General features: G+C 37.5%; 1 protein-coding gene across 2 annotated transcripts in view; it reads right to left on the bottom strand.

The window, feature by feature from the left end:
• The window catches only part of ABCB7 (ATP binding cassette subfamily B member 7), a 202,540-nt gene extending 177,056 nt beyond the window's left edge, over nt 1–25,484 (bottom strand). For both annotated transcript variants that reach the window (XM_008703059.2, XM_040630520.1), the window contains exon 1: nt 25,295–25,484. In XM_008703059.2, coding sequence (XP_008701281.2) covers nt 25,295–25,462 — 168 coding nt within the window. In that variant the 5' untranslated portion in view covers nt 25,463–25,484. The remainder of the gene's footprint in view (nt 1–25,294) is intronic.
• Nucleotides 25,485–25,710: the final 226 nt, after the last annotated feature.

Raw genomic sequence — 25,710 nt, 5'->3', positions numbered from 1 at the left:
AACTACTAGAACTTATAGAGCAATTCAGTAATGTGGCAGGATACAAAATCAATGATCAGAGATCAGTTCCATTTCTATACACGAACAATGAGACTAAAGAAAGAGAAATTAGGGAATCCATTCCATTTACAATAGCACCAAAAATCATACGTTATCTCGGAATTAACTTAACCAGAGAAGTAAAGGATCTATATTCTAGAAACTACAGATCACTCTTGAAAGACACTGAAGAAGACACAAAAAGATGGAAAAATATTCCATGCTCATGGATCGGAAGAATAAACATAGTTAAAATGTCTATGCTACCCAGAGCAATCTACACTTTCTATGCCATCCCGATCAAAATACCAATGACATTTTTCAAAGAACTGGAACAAACAGCCCTTAAATCTGTCTGGAACCAGAAAGGGCCCTGAATTGCCAAGGAATTGTTGAAAAGGAAAAACAAAGCTGGGGGCATATCACTTTGCCGGATTTCAAGCTATACTACAAAGCTGTGACCACAAAGTCACCATGGTACTGGCACAAAAACAGACACATAGACCAATGGAACAGAACAGAGAACCCAGAAATGGACCCTCGGCTCTTTGGGCAACTAATCTTTGACAAAACGGGAAAACACATCCAGTGGAAAAAAGGCAGTCTCTTCAATAAATGGTGCTGGGAAAATTGGACAGCTACATGCAAAAGAATGAAAATTGACCACTCTCTCACACCATATACAAAGATAAACTCCAAGTGGATGAAAGACCTTGATGTGAAACAGGAATCCGTCAAAATCCTAGAGCATAATATAAGCTGCAACCTCTTTGACATCGGCCACAGCAATTTTTTTCACATCACGTCCGCAAAGGCATGAGTAACAAACGAAAACATGAACTTGTGGGACTTCATCAAGATAAAAACCTTCCGCACAAAGAAACAGTCAAAAAAAATAAGAGGCAGCCCATGGAATGGACGAAGATATTTGCATATGACACTACAGATAAAAGACTAGTATCCAAGATCTACAAAGAACTTCTCAAACTCAATACAGGAGAAACAAATAATCAAATCAAAAAATGGGCAGAACATATGAACAGACACTTTTCCAGTGAGGACATACCATTGGCTAACAGACACATGAAAAAAGGTTCAAAATCATTAGCCACCAGGGAAATTCAAATCAAAACCACATTGAGATACCACCTTATACCAGTTAGAATGGCAAAAATTGACCAGGCAGGAAACAACAAATGTTGGAGGGGATGTGGAGAAAGGGGATCCCTCCTACATTGTTGGTGGGAATGCAAGTTGGTATAGCCACTCTGGAAAACTGTGTGGAGGTCCCTTCAAAAGTTAAAAATTGAGTTACCCTAGGATCCAGCAATTGCCTTACTGGGTATTTACCCCAAAGATACAGACGTAGTGAAGAGAAGGGCCATATGCACCCCAATGCTCATAGCGGCTCTGTCCATAATAGCTAAATTGTGGAAGGAGCCGAGATGCCCTTCAACAGATGACTGGATTAAGAAGATGTGGTCCATGTATACAATGGAATATTACTCAACCATCAGAAAGAACGATCACACAACATTTGCAGCAACATGGACAGGACCGGAGGAGATTATGCTAACTGAAATAAGTCAAGCAGAGAAAGACAATTATCATATGGTTTCACTCATTTATGGAATATGAGAAGTAGGAAGATTGGTAGGAGAAGAAAGGGAAGAAGAAAGGGGGGGTAAAGAGAAGGGGGAATGAACCATGAGAGACTATGGACTCTGGGAAACAAACTGAGGGCTTCAGAGGGGAGGGGGTGGGGTATTGGGATAGGCCGGTGATGGGTTAAGGAGGGCACGTATTGCATGGTACACTGTGTGTTATATGCAAATAATGAATCATGGAACATTACATCGAAAACTAAGGATATACTGTATCGTGACTAACAGAACAAAATAAAAATTATTATAAAAAATAAATAAAAAAGAAAAATGAAAAAGACAAATACCATATGATTTCACTCATATGTGGAATTTAAGAAACAAAACAAGCCTAGGGAAAAAAATGAAGACAAAGCAAGAGAACAATCTGATGATTAGCAGAGGGGAGATGTGTTGGGGAATGGGTTAAATAGGTGATGGGGATTAAGGGTTGCACTTGTATTGATGAGCACCAGTTGTTGTATGGAAGAGTTGAATTACCATATTGTACACCCGAAATTAATATAATAGTGTATGTAAACTAATTGAAATTAAAATAAAAACTTTAAAAAATTAAGTGTAAAAAATGTAAAACTTTAAAAATTAAAGCTGCTGATTTTCAGATCTCAACCCCAACTGTTACAATAGGTATAAGAATTAAAATGTAGGGACCCCTGGGTGGCACAGTCGTTAAGCGTCTGCCTTCAGCTCAGGGCGTGATCCCGGTCCTCTGGGATCGAGCCCCACATCAGGCTCCTCTGCTAGGAGCCTGCTTCTTCCTCTCCCACTCCCCCTGTTTGTGTTCCCTCTCTCGCTGGCTGTCTCTCTCCATCAAATAAATAAATAAAAATCTTAAAAAAAAAAGAATTAAAATGTATATTGTGATGGGTAGTAAGGAGGGCACATATTGCATGGTGCACTGGGTGTTATACGCAACTAATGAATCATCGAGCTTTACATCAAAAACCAGGGATGTACTGTATGGTGACTAACATAATATAATAAAAAATATTATTATAAAAAAATAAATAAAATATATATTGAGTTTTAAAAGCTACCCAGGTGATTCTAATGTGTGGCAATGTTTTGGAATCCCTGCTATATGCAACCCACGAAGAATCACTGGATGCAATATCTGAGTATTCCCCAATACTCTTTGATTTATTGATTCATTCCTTTATTCACTATACATGAATAAACACCATACCAACTACATGCCAGGCAGTATACAGGTGCAAGGCACAGTGGGGAATGAAAAAGAAATAGCCTTGCCCTCAAGGAATTTTAGTCTGGCAAAGACAGACAATATGTAAGTAAATAAATTGACACTTAAAAAGTGTTATTAAAGACTGGAAAGTGAGAAGAAGGTCATGAAAAAGATGCTGTAACGGAAAATATATTGGGATCCAGGCAGCAAGAGAGCTTCAAAGAATACTCCAAAGTCGGATAGAGTTTGGCAAGTCCTAAGGGCAAACACAGGGCTGACATGACCCATGGAATTGGCTAAAGAGGAAACTGGAGAAGAGCATCTTGTGCAAGGCTCTTGGAGCCATGTCACTGAATTCTAACTTGGACTTTGAACACTGTGAAGCTGTTGATTACTTTTAAGCAAGGGAGTTAAGGAGGTGGAGGAGGCAAGGTTCCAATGAACCATTTTATCTATTTATTTTTTGAGAAGTATTTTATTTAGCCACTTACCAGAAGTGATTACTTAAATTAGTTTTCTAAAGGACTGGGTGAGGAATGGAATTACTGAATCATATATTGTACACATGAAACTAATATAACAGTGTATGTTATTTGTAATATACTGCAATATAATTGCAGTATATTCATTAAGGACAGTTAATTACACTATAATATAATAGTGTATGTTAACTATACTGGAATTAAAATTTTAAAAATCCCAATGAACCATTTTAAAACTGAAAATTTAAAAAGGTATACTATCATCTCAATTGATGAAGAAAAAGCACCTGACAAACCCAACACCCTTTTGTGATAAAAACAGTCAGAGAACTGGGACTAGAAAGAAATTTCTTAAACATGATAAAACATGTAAAAACCATAGCTAACATTATACTCAATGGTGAAAACCTCAAAGTGTTCCCCTTAAGATCAGGAACAAGACATGGGCAACAGTTTTCATTACTGCTACTCAATATTGTACTGGAAGTTCTAGCCAGAGCAGTTAGGCAAGAAAAAGAAGAAAGGGGTTGGGGGAGTTGGGAGGACACACACTTCCTGATTTCAAAGCCTACTACAAAGAAACAATAATTGAAAGTGTGGTAGTGACTTAAGGATAGACATATAGACTAGTGGAAAAGAATTTAGAGTCCAGAAATACACCCATACAACTATGGCAATTGATTTTTTAACAAGGGTGCCGAGTTCATTCCACGGGGGAAAGAACAGTCTCCTCAACAAATGGTACTGGGACAAATGGATATAAACCTACAGAAGAATGAAGTTGGACCCCCATTTCAAATCACATACAAAAAGTCAACACAAATTTGGATCAATGACCTAAACAGAAGAGTTAAAACAATGAAACTCTTAAAAGAAAACACAGGGGGAAATTCTCATTACCTCAAATTTGGTAATGGATAAACAAATGGCCAACAACTACATGAAAATATTCTCAACATCATTAGTCATTAGGGAAATGCATATCAAAACCACCATAAGGGTGGGATATGAAGGAAGGGATATGAAGAAATTGGAACCTCCACATGCTACTGGTAGGAATATAAAATGGTTCAGCTGCTGTGTTGTGTTCACCAGGGACTATCTTCTTCAAATCCCTCGAATTTGCTCCTCCCCATCTTAGTTAATGGCATCACTATCCATCCAGCTGCCTAAGCCAGATACCTGGGATCTATTCTAATCTTTATTTCTTCTTTATCCTCTGCATCAAACTAGTCATAACTCCTGTCAACTTTACCTCCTAAATAGCTCTACGATCACTGTCATAGCCTTAAGTCAAGGTCATCATCCCTTGTCTCCAATATTACCACTAAACCCTCTAAACGTTCCATCCAAACTAAATGTCTCCCTACTTCCAATCTTGTCCACTTTCAATCCACCCACCAAACTACAGCTTCTCCAAAGAAGACATGTCATTTAATATCTTTTGCCCTAAAACACCCCTTTTTCCTCATTCATCCATCAAGCCAAACCCTACCTACAAGTCCTTCAATACTCATCTATAAATTCTGTGGAAAGTCTTCCCTGATCTCTCTAGGCTGAAGATGTTCTCCCCTGTGGGCTCCCATATAACCCCTATGAAAGCATTTACCATACCTTATTTGAATAGTTGGTTACATGTTTTCTATTCTAAATTGTGATTTCCAAAGGGCAAAGACTTACGCCTCGCTCATGGTTTTAGCTCCAGTGCCTCAAAGTCTGCCAAATGGCAGGTACCCAATAAACTTTTGTTAAAGGACTGTCTGAAAATGATGGTGGCATATTCTGTTTGTAAATGTAGAGTTGTGTTAAGTGGTGGTAAAATCTAAAAACATTACTGTGGTATAATTTTGCTACTTTTGTATGTATTACAATACTCTAAGCTAATAATATATAAGTATTCATTTAAGGGCGCCTGGGTGGCTCAGTTGGTTAAAAGTCTGCCTTTGGCTCAGATCATCATCCCAGGGTCCTGGGATTGAGTCCCGCGTTGGGCTCCCTGCTCAGCGGCAAGTCTTCTTCTCCCTCTGCCCCTCCCCCCATTCAAGCTCTCTCTCTTTCTCTCAAAAACAAATGAATAAAATCTTTAAAAAATAATTCATTTAAAAGATAGTTTAATACTAGTTTTATCTGAAAGATCTGTTCTAGCTATTTTTCAATGCAATAGAGTATAATTGCACAAAGGGTCCTAAATAAGAAGTAAAATTCACCCATTCGAGTTGTGAAAATACAGCTGATAAGATGAAGAGGAAAGAGATGAATGAAAACCCTTGGGTTGCAGTGTCAATTCTGTCACTAACTAGTAGGGTGTAACTGGACTGCTTCAGAAGCATTCAAAACAGAAATGATAGTTACCCACATGAGTTCTATAGGCAGTCCCTACAAAACTGATTACATAAGATGGTGTTTTATTACAGAAGCATTAGCTAATATTGTAATGGCAAAATTTAAAGCACCTTATACTTCACAAACTACTTTCACATCCATTGTTTCACTTGATTCTACCCAGAACTGTGGGAGATAGATACGGTCTTATTCAAATGCCCATTTTATAGCTTAAAAGATCCTGAGACTGAGAAAAGTAGCTAAGCCAAAGTGTTATTCTCCTGCTTCAAAACTTTTCATCATATTTAAAAATACTTCAAAATCATGTCATGATACAAGAATAATTGGTGGCAAATCCTGACAATGCTTCCTCATGACAGGCAGTACAGGCACTGACCACTTCTCTCCTGTATTATGTCAGTATCCTCCTAAGTGATGTCCATATCACCAATTACTACCAATTTTCAAACTCTCCTTCAAATTGCAGCCAGAATCATATTCCTAAAACAGATGTGAAAACATCATCCCCTACTTAAAATTATTTTCTAGGCCGGCCATGTCCAGCAGAACTTTCTGTGATAACAGAAATGTTCTGTATCTGTGTAATCAAATACAATAGCCACTTAGTCACATCTGGCTATTGAGCACTTGAAATATGTCTAGTGTGACTAAGCTACTAAGTTTATTTTATTTAATTTTAATTAATTTTAATTGAAATTTAAATAACTGCATGGGGCTAATGTCTACTGCCCTGGACAGTGAAGCTCTAAGCAATAGGAAGACTTTATTTTTTTGGGGTCCTGGTGAAAAATAACACATAAAATAGGAACGTGAAGAAATGAAATGTTAAAGAATTTTGTGATAAAAACACTAAGACATACCAGAGCAAAGCTTGCAAAATACAAACGAAGAGAGAATTCTGAAAGCAGCTAGAGACAAAAGGTCCTTAACCCAAAATGCTACATACATAAGATTAGCAGGAGACCTGTCTATAGAAACATGGCAGGGCAGACAGCAGTAGCACAATATGCAACATGCTAAATGGGAAAAAATACAGCCAAGGATACTATATCCAGCAAGACTGTCATTCAGAATAGCAGAGAGAGTTTCCAAGACAAGCAAAACCTAAAGGAGTGCGTGAACACTAAACCAGCCCTGCAAGAAATACTAAAGGGGATACTCTGAGCCCCAAAGAGAGACCAAAAGCAAAAAAGACTAGTAAGGAACACAGAAAATCTACAGCAACAGTGACTTTACAGGTAATACAATGGCATTAAATTCATAACTACCAATAATTACTCTGAATACAAAAGGACTCAATGACACAATGCAAAGACACAGGGTATCAGAAGGGATTAAAAAAACAATTACCATCTATATGCTTAGAAAAGACTCATTTCGGAACCAAAGACACCTCCAGATGCAAAGTGAGGGGGTGGAGAGCCATTTATCATGCTAATGGACATCAAAAGAAAGCTGGAGTAGCCATCCTTTTAACTGAAAAACTAGATTTTAAACGAAACACTGTAATAAAAAATCAAGAAGGACACTATATCATAATAAAAATCTTCCAACAAGATTATAAATATTTATGCCTCAACCTGGAAGCACCCAAATATATAAATCAATTACTGAAAAACTTAAGAGAAACTCACTAATAATAATACAATAATAGTAGGGCATTTTAATGCCCCACTCACAGCAATGGACAGATCATCCAAGCAGAAGATCAACAAGGAAATAATGGCTTTAAATGACACACTGGACCAGATGGACTTAACAGATATATTCAGAGCATTTCATCCTAAAGGAGGAGAATACACATTCTTTTTGAATACACATGGAACATTCTCCAGAAAACATCACATACTGGGTCACAAACCAGGTCTCAACCAATACAAAAACTAAGATCACCATGCATATTTTCAGACCACAACATTATGAAGCTTGAAGTCAACCACAAGAAAAAATTTGGAAAGAACACCAATACATGGAGGTTAAAGAACATCCTACTAAAGAATGAATGGGTTAACCAGGAAATGATAGAATTAAAAAATACAAGGAAGCAAATGAAAATGTAAACATGACAGTCCAAAAGCTTTGGGATGAAGCAAAGGTGGTCTTAATAGGGAGGTATACAGCAATACAGGCCTTCCTCAAGAAAAAAGAAAAGTCTCAAATGCAAAACCTAACTTTATACCTAAAAGAGCTGGGAAAAGAACAACAAATAAAACCTAAATCCAGCAGAGGCTTAGAAATAATTAAAATTAGAGCAGAAAAAAATGATATAGAAATTTAAAAAAAGACCAACAAAACTAGGAGCTGGTTCTTTGAAAGAAATAATAAGACTGATAAACCCATAGCCAGACTTATCAAAAGGAAAAAAGAAAGGACACAAATACATTAAGTCATGAATGAGGAGCGATCACAAGCAACACCACAGAAATATACACATGATAGGAGAATATTATGAGCAATTATATACCAATAACTTAGGCACTCTGGAAGAAATACCTAAATTCCTAGAAACAAATAAACTACCAAAACTGAAACAGGAACAAATAGGAAACCTAAACAGACCCATAACCAGCAAAGAAATTGAATCAGTCATCAAAAATCTCCAAACAAACAAGAGTCCAGGGCCAGACGGCTTCCCAGGGGAACTCTACCAAACATTTAAAGAAAAATTCATAATCTTCTTCTGAAGCTACTCCAAAAAATAGAAATGGAAGGAAAGCTTCCAAACTCATTATATGAGGCCAGCATTACCTTCATTCCAAAACCAGGCAAAGACCCACCAAAAAGGAGAATTATAGACCGATATCCCTGATGAACATGGATACAAAAATTCTCACTAAGATACTAGCTAATAGGATCTAACAGTACATTAAAAGGATTATTCGCCACAATCAAGTGGGATTTATTCCTGGGCTACAGGGGTGGTTCAACATCTAAAAATCAATCAATATAATACAGCACATTAATAAAAGAAAGAAAAAGAACCATATAATCCTCTCATAGATGCAGAAAAAGCATTTGACAAAATACACTGTCCTTTCTTAATAAAAACCCTCCACCATGTAGGGATAGAGGGAAAATACCTCAACATCATAAAGGCCATATATGAAAGACCCACAATGGGGAAAAACTAAGAGCTTTTCCCCTAAGGTCAGGAATAAGACAGGGATGTCCACTCTCACCACTGTTCCACATAGTACTGGAAGTCCTAGCCTCAGCAATCAGAAAACACAAAGAAATAAAAGGTACCCAAATCTGCAAGGAAGAAGTCAAACTTTCACTCTTCACAGATGACTTGATACTCTATGTAGAAAACTTGAGAGATACCACCAAAAAAAAAAAAAAAAACTGCTAGCACTGATACTGAATTCAGCAAAGTCACAGGATATAAAATCAACATACAGGAATCTGTTGCATTCCTCTACACCAATAATGAAGCAGCAGAAAGAGAAATCAAGGAATCAATCCCAATTATAACTGCACCAAAAACCATAAGATACTTAGGAATAAACCTTACCAAAGAGGTAAAATATCTGTACACTGAAAACTATAGAACACCTATGAAAGAAATTGAGGAAGACACAAAGAATTGGAAAAGCATTCCATGTGCATGGATTTGGAAGAACAAATATTCTTAAAATGTCTATCCTACCCAAAGCAATCTACACATGTAATGCAATCCTGATCAAATTACACCAGCATTTTTCACAGAGCTACAACAAACAATTCTAAAATTTGTATGGAACCAGAAAAGACCTAAATAGCCAAAGTAATGTTGAAAAAGAAAAGCAAAGCTGGATGTACCACAATTCTAGACATCAAGCTCCATTACAAAGCTGTAATCATCAAGACAGTATGGAATTGTCACAAAAACAGATAAACCGATCAGTGGAACAGAACAGAGAACCCAGAAATGGACTCACTACTGTACAGACAACCAATCTTCAACAAAGCAGGAAAGAATATCTAATGAAAAAAAGACAGTCTCTTCAACAAATGGTGCTGGGAAAATTGGACAGCAACATGCAGAAGAATGAAACTGAACCACTTTCTTACGTCATACACAAAAATAGACTCAAAATGGATGAAAGACCTAAATATGAGACAGGAATCCATTAAAATCCTAGAGAAGAACACAGGCAGCAACCTCACTGACCTTGGCCGTAGCAACTTCTTACTAGAAACGCCTCCGGAGGCAAGGGAAACAAAAGCAAAAATGAACTATTGGGACTACATGACAATGAAAAGCTTCTGCACAGCAAAAGAAACAGTCAACAAAACCGAAAGACAACCGACAGAATGGGAGAAGATATTTGCAAATGACATATCAGATAAAGGGCTAGTACCCAAAATCTATAAAGAACTTATATAACTCAACACCCAAAAAACAAATAATCCAGTCAAGAAATGGGCAGAAGACATGAACAGACATTTCTCCAAAGAAGACATACAAATGGCCAACAGATACATGAAAAAAATCCTCAAAATCACTCATCATCAGGGAAATATAAAACAAAACCACAATGAGATGCCATCTCACACCTGTCACAATGGCTAAAGTCAACAACACAGGAAATGACAGATTTTGTGAGGATGCAGGGAAAGGGGAACCCTCTTACACTGTTATTGTGAATGCAACTGATGTAGCCACTCTGGAAAACGGTACGGAGGTTCCTCAAAAAGTTAAAAACAGAACTACCCTACAATTCAGCAATTACACTACTGGGTATTTATCCAAAGGATATAAAAATACTGATTTTAAGGGGCACATATACCCCAATGTTTATAGCAACACTATCAACAATAGCCAAAGTATGGAAAGAGTCCAAATGCCCATCAGGTCATGAATGGATAAAGAAGATGTGGTATATACATACAGTGGAATATTAATGAGCTATCAAAAACAATGAAATCTTACCATTTGCAATTACATGGGTGGAACTAGCGTGTATTATGCTAAGCGAAATAAGTCAGTGAAAAAAAAGGCAAATACCATATGATTTCACTCATATGTGGAATTTAAGAAACAAAACAGATGAACATAGGGGAAAGGAAGGAAAAATAAAATAAGATAAAAACAGAGAAGGAGGGAAACCATAAGAGACTCTTAACTACAGAGCACAAACGGAGGGTTGCTGGAGGGTAGGTGGGTGGGGGGATCGGCTAAAAGGAAGACACTTGTTGTGATGAGCTCCGGGTGTATATGAAAGTGATGAATCACTAGATTCTACTCCTGAAACTAATACTACATTATATGTTAAGTAATTTGAATTTAAATAAAATCTTCAAGGAAAACAAAACAAAACAAACAGAAAGGTCAGATCATCAATTGAAAAGTTTACACATAAAATTTTTTCATTATAACAAGCATATCAGGATGTCTGGATGGCTCAGTCGTTTAAGTGTCCAGCTTGATTTCAGCTCAGGTCATTTATCTCAAGGCTATGAGCTCAAGCCCTGCATCAGAGCTCCCTCTCCCTCTGCCCCTCCCCACTGGGTCACATGCATGCGTGCACACACTCTCTCGTACGCTCTGTAATAAATGAGTAAATAAATACAAGCATAATAAACAATGCTAAAGTATCCATAATATCAAGTGAAAGGTCCTTTTTACTGTCTTTTAGCTTCCCAACCCATCCCCTCTTCAGAGTATGTTTAACTATATCTTTCCAGTTTTCTATGTGTTTGTGCGTGTGTACACACACACACACACACACAGAGTTATGAACTGAATTGTGTCTCTGCCAAAATTTCATGTTTAAATCCTAACCCCAAATAACCTCAAATATGACTATATTTGATGACTGGGTCTTTAAAAAGGTAATTAACATTAAATGAGGTCATTAGAGTAGGTCCTAATCTGCCTGGTGTATTTAGAAGAGATTAAAACACAGGCATGCACAGAACAAAGATCTTGTGAAGGCAAAGACAATCATCTGCAAGTCAAAGAGAGAGAGGTCACAGAAGAAATCAACCCTGCCAACACTTTGATCTCGGACTTCTAGCCTCCAGAACTGTGAGAAAATAAATTTCTGTTGTTTAAGTCACCCAGGCTATGGTACTTTGTTATGGCAGCCCGAGAAAACTAATACATACATGTACACACATACAGCTGTTAAGTCAACATAGTTAAGAGTAGTTGAAGTTCATACTTGGCAAATATTCACATACTTAAAAATATGAATATATTACAATGACAAGTCATAATACTAGTTATTCAAGATCAATAAAAATAATTTGATAAATAAACCAAAATAGAAACCTCAACTCCTGTTTTTTATTATTCTTTGAAAAGCATGACAACAGCTTAAAAACCTACTTTCCTAAAACATTAGTATCTAAGAAACTACCCCCACAGGATACGGTTTCTCCACTCTAACATCTCTTTGCCCTCTGGATGTGGAAAAGAAAACTTAATTGGAGAACTAACGAATGAGCCAAAACATAACCTGCAGTTAAAATTTCTGTAAAGAGTAAAATTTTATATCTTATTCCTCAAAGAACTTCATCTTTTAAGTCATTCTTTTTAAAGATTTATTTATTTTAGAGACAGAAAGAGCACGCACAAAAGGGGGGAGGGGCAGAGGGAGAAACAGAATCTTGAGCAGACTCTCTGTTGAGTCTGGAGCCCGACACAGGGCTCAATCTCAGGACCCTTAGGTCATGACCTGAACAGAAACCGGGAATTGGATGTTCAACCAACTGAGCTCCCCAGATGCCCTCAAGTCATTTTTTTTCTTAGCAAAAGATGCCTACTAATAAGGTAACCCAAAAATTTTAGGATAAAAAAGCATGTGTGCTTTGGTTATCAAACTAAAAACTGACATTCAGTGCTACCCTACCATAGTACCACCTGATAACAGAAATGTAATGGACAAACATAAGAGGTTATCCTCAAGAGTACCTGGGTGGCTCAGTCGGTTAAGCATCTGACTTCATTTCAGTTCAGGTCATGATCTCAGGGTCATGAGATCAAGTTCCTGTGTGGGGTTTTGCACTGAGTGCGGAGGCTGCTTGGGATTCTCTCTCTCCCTCTCCCTCTGCCCACCCCACGCATGTGTGCTCTCTCTCTCTTTCTCTCTCAAAAAAGAGGTTATCCTCAAACTTAATGACTCCACAATCTGATTATGACTTTGCTGAAATAAACATTTCATGTAGAAAGTGAGCCTTTGATTCCAAATGTATAGCACCAAAGCAAATATTATTTATTTTTATGATAAACTTTGTTGTCACTTGGTTATAGGGTTTAATCATTCATTTCACAAATATTTTCTGAGTGCCTACTACATGGAAGAGACCATTCCTAGCTCTGTAGAAGATAAAAAAGATGACTGGAATGTATCTGCCTTTTAAGCATCTAAAATCTTATCTCTTCAACAAGACACACATGATAACTACTTGTAGAACAAGATGTTACAGGAGTTCAAGAGGAAGAAATCGATGTCTTTCAAGCGTATAAAGAATGGTTCTTGGGGCACCTGGGTGGCAAAGTCAGTTAAGTGTCTGACTCTTGGTTTCGGCTCAGGTTGCGATATCAGGGTCATGAGATCGAGCCCAAGTCAGGCTCTGCACTCAGTGTGGAGTCTGCTTAAGATTCTTTCTCCCTCTCCCTCCGCTCCCCCCAACAAAATAAATAAATAAAATCTTAAAAAAAAAAAGAATGGTTCTATAGAATAAACTGGCCCTTGAGCTAAGATTTGAAAAACAGAGAGGAGTTAGAGAGGGGGCATTTCAGACAGAGTATGGCATAAATGAAGGAACAAAAACAGAAAAACACAAGGTCCAAGGAACAGGGAGCAATCCAGAGTGACTGGAAAAGCAGGGTATTTACAGGAAAATATTTAACAATATGGCTAGCAAGCTAGTTATGCGGGGGATCCTTTAGGACCTTGAACACTAGGCTAAGATATTGAGACCACTGAAGTACATAAGCAGAGAAGTGACACTTAACCAGAGTTGTTCTTTAGGAAAAATAATCTTGATGTGTTTTGTGGGATGGATTGGAAGGGTAGTAAATACTTGTAAGCAGTGAGAAAGTCATGCATAAATTTACAAGGGCCTAAAACTATAGCTGAAGTTGAGAGAATGAAAAGGACAGGATAGGTCATGGTTACTTCAATGAAATGTACACCTATCTCACAGAACTACTGTGAAGATCAAATGACATAATAATATAATAGACTTGAAAAGTATATTTACTCACTAGAAACAAAACCTACAAGGGTGTCAAGAGCATAAATGAGGACTTTAGGAAGACAAATTCTAGAAAAGAAAGAAGAAAACCAAAACAACAAAAATGTCACCTTTTGCAGACAGTTAAATATACCTATTAAAATTACTAAAATATTAAATAATTAAAAGACCTAATTCTGTTAAAGACTAAGCACCAAGAAAAATAATGCTTATAAATAAAAAGAAACAATTTAAAATTATTTCAGCATTGTAAAAATTATGTACATATAACAACTAGAATTCAAGGGGGAAATGGAAAATTACTTAAGAGGTAAGATTGTGGGTTATTTTTCTAATGTTTTTATTAGATGCAGTTTCATACAATTAAAAAGGGAAAATTTGTAAATAAAATAAAGAGGGAAAACTATAAGGATCATACACAGAACGGGCAATTTTGCTTCTATTTTAAACTCTACTTTATAACATGGGAAGGAACATACTCCTACTTGAAAAATCAAAAACTTTCAGATAAACACTGAGTATCAATGTATTACTATATTTTCCATTTAATCAAAATATTGATACAAGCAAAATAAGTTTCCATTCCACTTCTACCCCCCACTGCCCAGAGACAAGTGCCCTTTACTCTGCCACTGGATACTCAGGAACTCCATTAGAAACCCACCAGCCTGCAATATTATATTTATCAGGGATTCTCTGATGACCCCAAAATTGTATGCAAAATGAAATATGTGTATATGCCCATTTTCCTAGGGAGAAGGTTCATGACTTTTATCAGATTCTTTTTTTTTTAAGATTTTATTTGAGAGAGAGCAAGAGAGAGAGCATGAGCAGGGGAAGGGGGAGAGGGAGAAACAGGCTGAGCAGGAAGCCTAACATGGGGCTCGATCCCAGGACCCTGGAATCATGACCCGAGCCAAAGGCAGATGCTTAACGACTGAACCACCCAGGTGCCCCCTTTTATCAGATTCTTGAAGGGCCTAGTATTCTAAAAGAAAATTTAGAAATAATCTGAACTTTTCTTCCCCCTCCTTTTAATTTTAAAAACCAATTCAAATAACTCTGTCAAAGGCTTAAAGAATGTTACTTATTGGACTATTTTCAAATAAGGGATCCTCTGAATTCCTCTTCTCAATCCCCAGTACCACTTCAGACTAAGACCTTTATATTTCCATTCTTTATCATTTATAGGCCAGGTAAGCTTCATCTTTATATACAACTTTAACAGCACTGCTGCCATTCTCCACCACCTCCTTAGAACCTATTTCTACATTCATAGATAATTTTAGAACCTAGCTTACTCTTCCCCCACTCTAATTCCATCTCCCCAACACTAGCAAATACTGAACTCGTCAACAATCTCATTTTTTCTACTCCTGTTCTTAGATCAACAAATACTGTAAGAGGCAGAACCATAAAAATTTGCCCCATTAAAAATGTACATGAATTTAAATGTAGCCTATGTTGCTCCTGGAAAACTACTAACAGTAATAAACTAGGCTCACAAAGTAGAGGTTCTATTTATACAAAGGACAAGTCCCAAAAGATGAGAGTCAGGAAACTAAACAATCGAAGAAACTTTAAAGATCAAGTAGCTGAATCTTATTTTAGAGAACCAAGTCCAAAGGAACAAGTGATCTGTCCAAGATAACCAAGAGTAGAAATAGAACTCAGGTAGTCAGGTGTCCTGATGACAATGTTCATTCCACTATACCATGCTATGTCCTTTGTACACCAGTTGTTTATCCTCTTTAATACTTATAAATCAAAATCCTTCAAATTATCTGTATTTTCTCCAGTAAGATTTACTTACTACTACACTACTACCTCAAGACCCCTTAACAGTATACAATATCATTCCTTCCTGGCTTGTTGGGTGAGAATGATACAGGGGACAATAACTGAAAGCTTGACTGAAATCAAGATAGACTATGCTTCTAAGTACCCTATCACTCTCTCATATGAAGAACTGAATTGGTCTGGTATGTCTTGCTTTTCTCAAAACTAAGTTACTGCTTTCTAATAACTTATATTCTTCTAATGATTGCAAATTACTGTTTAATGATTTGTTCTAGTGTCTCCTAACACCAAAGCCAAGACTAGAATCCAACTCTTCTGCTTACCAATGTTCTTTCTGCCAAACCAGCCCTTTTACAGTGAGTTCTGATACTGAATGATATTAATGTAAGTCAGTTCTATCTTCAAGAAGATATCTATTTAAATTATAATTAATGGTTATTTATTCTGCCTCTTAGGTCATTTAAAGTCCTCCTTGCTCTCCCAATAAAAAGACTATTAATTTAAGAAATTATTTTTTATATGCACATTAAACCCCTCTTCCTACAACTGAAGTCTATGTCTCTTTTTATAAACTAATGTTCCAAGTAAGTTCAGGTATCACTAAACTACTAGAAGGATAGCCTTTAATTAAAAAAAAATGCCCTTCAAGTACTTTAACTGTCACTGAACCACTTCTCACTCTAAGTTCCATGCAAAATTCACTTAAAAATACCCTTAATTTTTTCCTCTTAAGTTCTGTTTTTAATGTTCTTATTACATTTTATGTCTTCTCAGTAATCACTGTCATTTCTTGATACGCATCTTATAATATAAAACCTGTATCTTAAAACTAGGATCTCTAAAAAGCAAAGTAGGAGGATTGTTTCACTAGTGTTATTATATTCTACTTCAGTTAATATGAAGGCCTGAAGAAAAGTCTCTTAGCAGCAGCCAGGCAGTAGTGGGAGTGCAGGAAGAGGGAATTTACAAGGCGCCTGGGTGGCTCAGTCATTAAGCGTCTGCCTTCGGCTCAGGGCCCCGCATAGGGCTCCCTGCTCCGCTGAGAGCCTGCTTCTTCCTCTCCCACTCCCCCTGCTTGTGTTCCCTCTCTCACTGGCTGTCTCTTTCTCTATCAAATAAATAAATAAAATCTTAAAAAAAAAAAAGGAAGGGGAATTTACGACTGGGAGATACTAAAGTTCTCATCCTTTGTCCATGATGAAAACAAAGGAAATGTGAACCAACAAATGAAAACAAAATAGTACTTATCCAAATTTAGAACTACTATTTAGAACTACTAAATAGAATATAGAAGGTAAAGACACTAAAGTAAAAGGTGTGCCAGACAGACCTCTATGGAAATATCTTCTACAAACAAAAGAAAGGACAGACCATTTTGCTGCATGCAGTATAAACCAAAGAACAAAAGCCAGTCAAAATCAAACGAAGAGAGTTCCAATTCTGGCATGACAACGTAAGATCTCCTTAGACCCACTCCCCAGCAAAACTGGTAAAAGTCACTAAAGGACCACCATTTAAAGTCCCTAAAAATGGTCCTGCGGCATACAGCAAATGAAATAACACTTACTCAAGAAAAGCTACTAGAGCTCAGTAAGAATAGCAAGTCTGTGGTGTTTGAACCAGGACATACTCTCTGCCTCCCCACTCTGGTCTGGCAATATGGAAACTCCACTTAAGACTGGTATAGCCAAGAGCACAGCTCATTTCCCCTCCTCCCTTTCATGAGCTCCTAGTCAGAAGACTATCTTCCTGGGAAAGACAGGACATCAGCATTTCTCTCATCTTCCCCCAGTGACCTATTGCTGAAACTAAGTTCTGGGCTAACGTGGTCAAGAAGTAGGGGCTCCCTTCTTCCACACAGCCCCATAGAAGGGACAGAGGCTGACCCTGGGTGTGGTGCCACTGAGAATACTTGATTGTTGAAGGCCCAATCACCCTGACCCTGACTCCTAAGAAGCTGGTTCCATACCAGAAGCATGCCAAAAAGGACTCCTCTTACTCCCCCTTAGCACTCAACTCCTAAAGTGGGGGTATCACTCAGAGAGAGGCCACCACTCTCTCCACCCCTAGCCTCAGACCTGTGGCTGGTAGATTTTTGCCTGGGAGGAGAAGAAGACCCTAAAACAGATAGCTCCTTATCTCTTCCCACAGGAATTGACTTAATGTGGAGAAGTTCAAGCCTCACGTTGCTCTCAGAAACAGTGGAAATGCTGGTGAAAGGCCAAGTGGGAGAAAACTGATGGAACCATCAGACATAGAAACTGAACCGTAGGTCAGCTGGTTTGCCCCAGAGAACCAGAAAACCAAGAAGGGAGGCACCNAAGGGCCTTCCTGGGATGAGAACAAATCTCAAACGTTGTCCTCAGGAACTATCACTTCAAAGCAACACCAATTTGATTGCTTTCGTCTGTGGAACAATTTCTGTCCCAGGGCACTGTTGAAAACAGCAGTGCAATCTACCAGCAACTAATGGAAAGAGACAGAAATTCCCAGCAAAACCACTGTCATCCCAAAATAACTATGGACATGCCCAAGGCTACGCCCCTTAAGGAGCAACATCAGAGGCTTTAACACTGCAAAGTAGGAAGCAGGGAGGAGAGTGAAGAAAGGCATCACTAAAATAATCCAGCCAGTCTTTAACCAAATAAACAAGTAAATGAAAATAACAAGTCCTGGGAAGGAAGGGACCAGTACCTCGAGTTACTACATTATCTAAAATGTCCAGTTTCCAAAAACTTGCAAGACATGCAAAGAAACAGGAAAGTGTAACCTATACACTGGTAAAAAGTAGGCAAGAAAAACTGTCTGTGGTTTTGACCAAATGTCAGATTGAAAACAAAGCCTTCAAAGTAGTCACTATAAATACGTCCAAAGACTAAAGGAAACCATGTTAAAGAAATAAAAGAAGGTGTGATGACAATGTAACATCACATGGGGAGTATCAATAAACAGATAGGAATTATTTAAAAAGAACTAAATGGAAATTCTAGCGTTGAAAATTACAGTAACTAAAATGAAAAATTCACTAGAGGGGACTGACAGCAGATGTGAATTGGCAAAAGAAACAATTAGTAAACTTGAAGACAGAACAACATGGATTATCCAACATGAAGAACAAAGGTAAAAAAGAGTGAAGAAAAATGAACAGAGCCTCAGAGAGATGAGGGCCATTATTAAGCACACCAACATATGCATAATGAGTATACCAGAAGGAAAGGAGAATGATAAAGGGGAAAAAAAAACTACTGGATGAAATAATGGCTGAAAATTTCCAAAGCTTATTAAAAAGAACTTGCTTATTAAAATGTAATTTACACATCCAGGAAGTGCAAACAAACTCCAAGGAGGAAACATACACAGAGATCTGCAGACACATTATAGTAAAAACATTAAAAGCCAAAACAACAGGAACATCTTCAAAGTAGCAAGAGGAACAGAAGACTCCTTACTAACAAGGAGACCCCAATAAGATTAACAGCTGATTTCTTAGCAAAAACAATGTGTAGGCTGGAAGGCAGTAGGATAATATTCAAAGCACTCAAAAAAAAAACCTGTCAAGCAAGAATCCTATATCCAGAAAATCTACTGTTCAAAAATGAAGCAAAATAAAGACATTTCCAGATAAACAAAAACTGGGAAAATGTGTTACTAACAGAACCACCTTACAAGAAATACTAAAGGAAGTTCTTTAGGCTGAAAACAAGTGACCCAGACTGTAATCCAAATACACACACACACACACACACACACACACACACACACATACATCAAAACAAAGAGCACCAGAATGTATAAATGTATACTTTTTTACCTTCTTCTTTGAACCAATTTAAAAAGCAACTGTATAAAATAATATGGGTAAAATTAATTGTTGAGCCTATGACATATAGAGATGCAATATATTTGCCAATAATACCACATAGGAGATGGGTGGGAGCACAGCTACAGTGGGATAAGGAAATGACTCGAGATGGTAAACCAAACACAAGAGAAGAAATGAAGAGAACCAGAAATGATAAATACAAAGGCTAGTATAACAAAATAAGTATTTACTTGCCTTCCTTTCTTCTCTCAGCATCTTTTAAAGTCATAAATTATATGAAGTAATAATTATGACAATGTATTATTAGGATTGTAATATATATAAATGTAATATATGTTAAAATAAAACAACAAAGTGGGGAAACGGAACTAGAACTATACAAGAGTAATGTTTCTATATCTCACTAGGATTACATTATAAAATTCTTAGAAGAAAACATGGTAAATCTTCATGACCTCAGATTTGGCAATGGATTCTTAGCTATAACACAAAAAGTATGACCGACAAAAGAAAAAATACATAAATTTGACTTTATCAAAATGAAAAGCTTTTGTGCTTCAAAGGACATTATCAAGAAAGTCAAAAGATAACCCACAGAATGGGAGAAAATATTTGCAAATCATATATCTGATAAAGGACTTGAATCTATAATATATAAAGACCTCTGACATCTCAATAATAAAAAGACCAGTAACCCAATTAAAAAATAGGCAAAAGACCTGAATAAACATTCCTCAAAAAAAGATATTTAAATGGCCAATAAGCACAAGAATAGATGTTCAGTGTCTTTTGTCATCAGGGAAGTACAAATCAAAACCAAAATGAGAGAACACTTCACACTCACTAGGATAGCTAAACTAAAAAAGAAAGATAAGAATTACTACTGGTGAGGATGTGGAGAAACTGGAACCCTCTTGTACTTCTGATGGTAATGTAAAATGATGTAGTCCTCTGAAAACCAGTCCAGCAGTTACTTACAGAATTAAACATAGAGTTACCATACGGCTGAGCAATTCTACTCCTAGATACACCCAAGAGAAATGAAAACTTATGTCCATACAAAACTTATACATGAATGTTGACAGGGGCATTATTTGTAACAGCCAAAAGATGGGAAAAATACCCTGAATACCCACCAACTGATGAATGCACAAAGGCAATATTCCATAGCCACACTGAATATTATTTGGCCATAAAAACAAGTGAAATATTTAATACATGCCATAATATGCATATGCTTTGAAAACATAATACTAAGTGAAAGAAGCCAATCTCAAAAGACCATGTATTATATGATTCCATCTATGTGAAAGGTCCAAAATGGACAAATTATAGAAACTGAACATCGACTGGTAGTTTCTTAGGGCTGGTGAGGGAGGGAGATGGGGGGTGATAGCCAAAAGGGTAGCAAGTTTGTTTCTGAGGTAATAAAAATGTAAAATTGGCTATGGTAACAGTGGTACAGATCATTAAATATACTAAAATCCACTGAATTGCACACTTTAAATGGGTGAATTATATAGCATGTGAATTAATCTCAAAAAAGATGTTTTTAAAAAAACAATTGAATCATAAGGTCCAGCAATTGCACTACTGGGTATTTACCCCAAAGATACAGACATAGTGAAGAGAAGAGCCATATGCACCCCAATGTTCATAGCAGCATTGTCCACAATAGCTAAATTGTGGAAGGAGCCGAGATGGCCTTCAACAGATGACTGGATTAGGAAGATGTGGTTCATATATACAATGGACTATTACCCAGCCATCAAAAAGAACGATATCACAACGTTTGCAGCAACATGGATGGGACCGGAGGAGATTATGCTAAGTGAAATAAGTCAAGCAGAGAAAGACAATTATCATACGGTTTCACTCACTTACGGAACATAAGAAATAGGAAAATCGGTAGGAGAAGGAAGGGAAGAATGAAGGGGGTGTAAACAGAAGGGGGAATGAACCATGAGAGACTGTGGACTCTGGGAAACAAACTGAGGGCTTCAGAGGGGAGAGGGGTGGGGGATTGGGATAGGCCGGTGATGGGTATTAAGGAAGGCACATATTGCATGGTGCACTGGGTGTTATACGCAAATAATGAATCATGGAACATTGCATCAAAAACTGGGGATGTACTGTATGGTGACTAACATAACATAATAAAAAATTATTATAAAAAATAAATAAATAATAAAAAAACAATTGAAGAAAAGTGTATGATCAGTGTCAGGATCAAGAATTAAGAACTTCTTAAACTTAGATAAAAAGTGCTGTGTACTAACTGTATGATACCTCAGTTTCTACCATATAATTATTGATGAAAAAAATTCTATCACTCAAAATTCATGTCTTTTTAATATTAACTAAAGTAGTAGAGAGGCAACTGTGTAATAAATCATTACAATTTAAATCTTATCATACTAACAATAAAAAACTTTTATGCTTAAGGTGTTTGCCTCTATTAACAGTGCTCTAGGGGCGCCTGGGTAGCGCAGTCGTTAAGCGTCTGCCTTCGGCTCAGGGCGTGATCCCAGCGTTCCAGGATCGAGTCCCACATCGGGCTCCTCCGCTGGGAGCCTGCTTCTTCCTCTCCCACTCCCCTGCTGTGTTCCCTCTCTCGCTGGCTGTCTATCACAGAAATAATAAATAAAATTAAAAAAAAAAACAAAACAGTGCTCTAGTATCTTTATGGGGCACCTGGGTGGCTCAGCCCGTTAAGCGTCTGCCTTCAGCTCAGGTCATGATCCTGGAGTCCCAGGATCGAGCTCCCTGATGGGCTCCAGGCTCAGCAGGAGTCTGTTTCTCCCTCTGACTGTCCTCCCTCTCATGTTCTCTCTCACTCACTCTTCCTCTCAAATAAATAAATAAAATCTTTTAAAAAGAGAGAAATATCTTTATAATTCAACATTTATTGTATGCTTAATGTCTGCCAGAACCTTATTTACCTTCATATAAATACCGGACACACAGAAGGCAATAAATGAATGAGTGGCCTTAAAGGTTGTCATTTATCTATACTAGGATTTAGTTACTTCATCTGGAAAATTGGAAGGCTGGATATGATCTTCTCTAAAGTAGCACCATTTGAACAGAACTATCTGCAATGATGGAAATGTTCCATACCTAATGCCTTTTTAGCCCTTGAAATGCAGCTAATGCAACCAAGGAATTACATTTTTAATTTAATTTAATTTAAACAGCCACAGGAAGCTAGTGACTACCATATTGCACAGCACAGTTCTAGGGTATAATCCTGCATGAAAAACGCATTTTACAATGCATCCCAGTAATCACATACATGTGGGAGTGTATATATACACATAAAACAATAGTACATAAAGCATCACTTCCCCTAATATGTATAAAGCACTGATATTCTTTCTTTTCTACTGAATTTCATATAAAAAAGTGCTGACCCAACCTATCAACATGATTTCATAACACCGTACTAAGGTTCTTTTCAGCTCTAAAATATTATGCTATATACTAATGACTGTCCTAAAAATATGTATTAATATTTATTTTGTCATCTTTCTTTAGAGATCTATTTATGTATTTGAGGGAGGAAGGGGAGAGGAAGAGAGAAACACAAGCTGACTTCACACAGAGCCCAATGCAGGGCTCAATATCCTAACCCTGAGATCATGACCTGAGCTGAAACCAAGAGTCAGATGCTCAACCGAATGCACCACCCAAGAGCCCCTATTTTGTAATCTTAAGCACGAGTCACTATTTGAAGGTGCCTCAGGCTATATCAGGTTCTACTAAAAACCTTATAACCACTCCTTCATCTCCCTGTTAAATCCATTTTTAAAAAAAATTATGGCAAGTCAGTCACATGCCTTTAATAAGTAGAAAACAAAAGTAACATCTTTCCCTTGTTTTTCACACTTTGGAAATGGCAACCAAAAGGAATGGTAGGATGTACAGAAGACAGGGGAGGAAGAAAGTTGTAGGGTCAGTGTTCAAGAAAACAGAGAAAGCTAATTTTTTATTTCCATCACGTCCTCTGAACCTCCCAATGACTTCTCCATCCCCCTCAACCTCCCAGCCTGACAAAGTCCTACAAATTTTATCTTAACTTCATCAGACTTTGTAGAGGGCTACAGAACAAGAATGGCTCCCAAGAAATCATGTGTTCCAAACTTTCAACTATGAAGTGTTTTTAAAACCTTAATAAAATGATCTGGCTGTGTTCCCCTAGCCTAATCTGCTACTTCTATCTTAAACTCCTCAGTAACCTAAAATTATATGTAGTCCTACAAAGAGTCCATGTTCTCTCTTAACTGTGGGCCTCTGCACACACTATTCTCTCTTTAGCTAATTTCTCTTCATTTTTAAGGTCTTGTCTTAGATATCAGTTACTCAAGGCATTTTTCCCACCTCAAAATTAGATTTGATGCCCTTCAAGTATACTCTTCCAGTACTTTGTATCCTCCCCATCATCGCACTACTGTATTATAATTACCTGTTTATTTACCTTTTTCCCTTACAAGATTTTAAACTCTTCAAGGAAAGGCCTATATTTTATTCTGTTCACTGCTGTAAAGGTGTTCAGTAATTACTGGATGAACAAATGGATATAATTTCTCCAGCACTCCACATGCCTAGTGTCATTACATATTCTCCCTACTTAAAATGTTCTCCCCAGTTCTATCACCAGTATGAGTTCCTCCCTGTAATCTGGTCCTTAATTACCACCATTTCCTCTAGATGCTTACTGTCCTTATTGTTTATACTACTCATTTGATATTTAACCTACATTGTTTTTTAGTTATTCTTGTAATGCATGATTCAATCTCCTTAACTAAATTGATCAATCTTGAAATCATTAATATATGTTTCTCTTGGTACCCCCATTTTTTATCATAGCCCTATGTACATAGTAGATATTAAATATCTGTTCACGCAGAATCAAAATTTATGAGGGTGTTTCTCATACAAAACTGACAATACTTCACTGATACTGATGAACAACTGGTGGGAATTAAACCTTTCATCAATATATAAGAAATAAAACATATAATGAAGTACAAGTACAAATAATTTTTTTGAAACTGAGGGTTAACAATGGACACAAATATTAAGAGCCACTATAACAAAAACTACATTCATTAATTAAAGTTAACTAGCTTTATGGTTTCCAAAGTGACCTGTATGCACAGAAGAACACTGTTTTCAAATCAAAGGACAATCGTGTTTACATATGAATTTAGGGCGGTCAATGTTTTGGAGAGAAAGATAGTTATGGTTTGGCCTATCAAGAAGCACTTTCAGCAGAGTTAACTGGTGCCAACTCAATTTGCCTCCTGTTTACAGGCAGCTTTGCTGTTATCCTAGAGTGCCCCCCCCCATTGCTACTTACAACTGAGTAAAATCTGAACCATGGACATAATGGTCCCAAATTCCATTACTAACTCTGTAAAGTAGCCCAGTTTTCCTCGCATTTAGAAGGATAAGCAATCTGGGAATCCTGTCTACCCCATCTCTTAAACTCAGAAGAAAAAATTTTTTTAAAAAAACATGTAAATCCTGCGAGTCACTAGCGCTTAGGTGCCCTCTGCCCGAAACCTTCCGTCCCATTCCCCTGTGCTATACCACAAAGGTTTTCTTCACCCCGTCCTCAAACTACTAAGCCCAATTTCCTTCACTTATTGATGTTTTGAGTTACCCCTGACAACCTCTCTCTGACCCAAGGACACGAGGGCAAACTTTTCCCTATAGATCCTTTTGTCCTTCACCCTACTCTACCATGTGAACGGCATCTCACCTGGGAAAGTCGAGCGGTTCCCGAAGCGCGGAGCTGATGTGATCTCCATTGAGGACCTACGCCACGGACAGAGACTAGAGGCCGGATCAGAAACAGGACACGCCGGCGCTTTTCGAAAGCAGCCGCTGCGGCTGCCCAGCGCGAAGAAGGTATCGCGAGCAGCGCCATCTTGAGCGAGGAAAGAGGAACCGAGAGCAAAGGATTGTGGGACGCTGGCGGACCCAACTCAGCAACCTTAATCTCTTCTCCCTTCCCCCTCATTTTCTCAGGGCCGGGGCCCGGAAATAGCTTCTCTGTGAGGAGAGTCAGACGCTTGGGCTCAACCGCTTTTAGCTTCCAGGGTCTGTCATTTGAGTATTTTACACAACCGGTAATACAGAATAACGCTGTCTTTCTGTTTTCCTAGATTTGCCGCG

The sequence above is a fragment of the Ursus maritimus genome (genome assembly GCF_017311325.1).
Source record: "Ursus maritimus isolate PB19 chromosome X unlocalized genomic scaffold, ASM1731132v1 scaffold_X1, whole genome shotgun sequence".
Lineage (NCBI taxonomy): Eukaryota > Metazoa > Chordata > Mammalia > Carnivora > Ursidae > Ursus > Ursus maritimus.
Note: the sequence above shows the minus strand (reverse complement) of the source record. Positions and strands in the feature narration are given on the sequence as shown.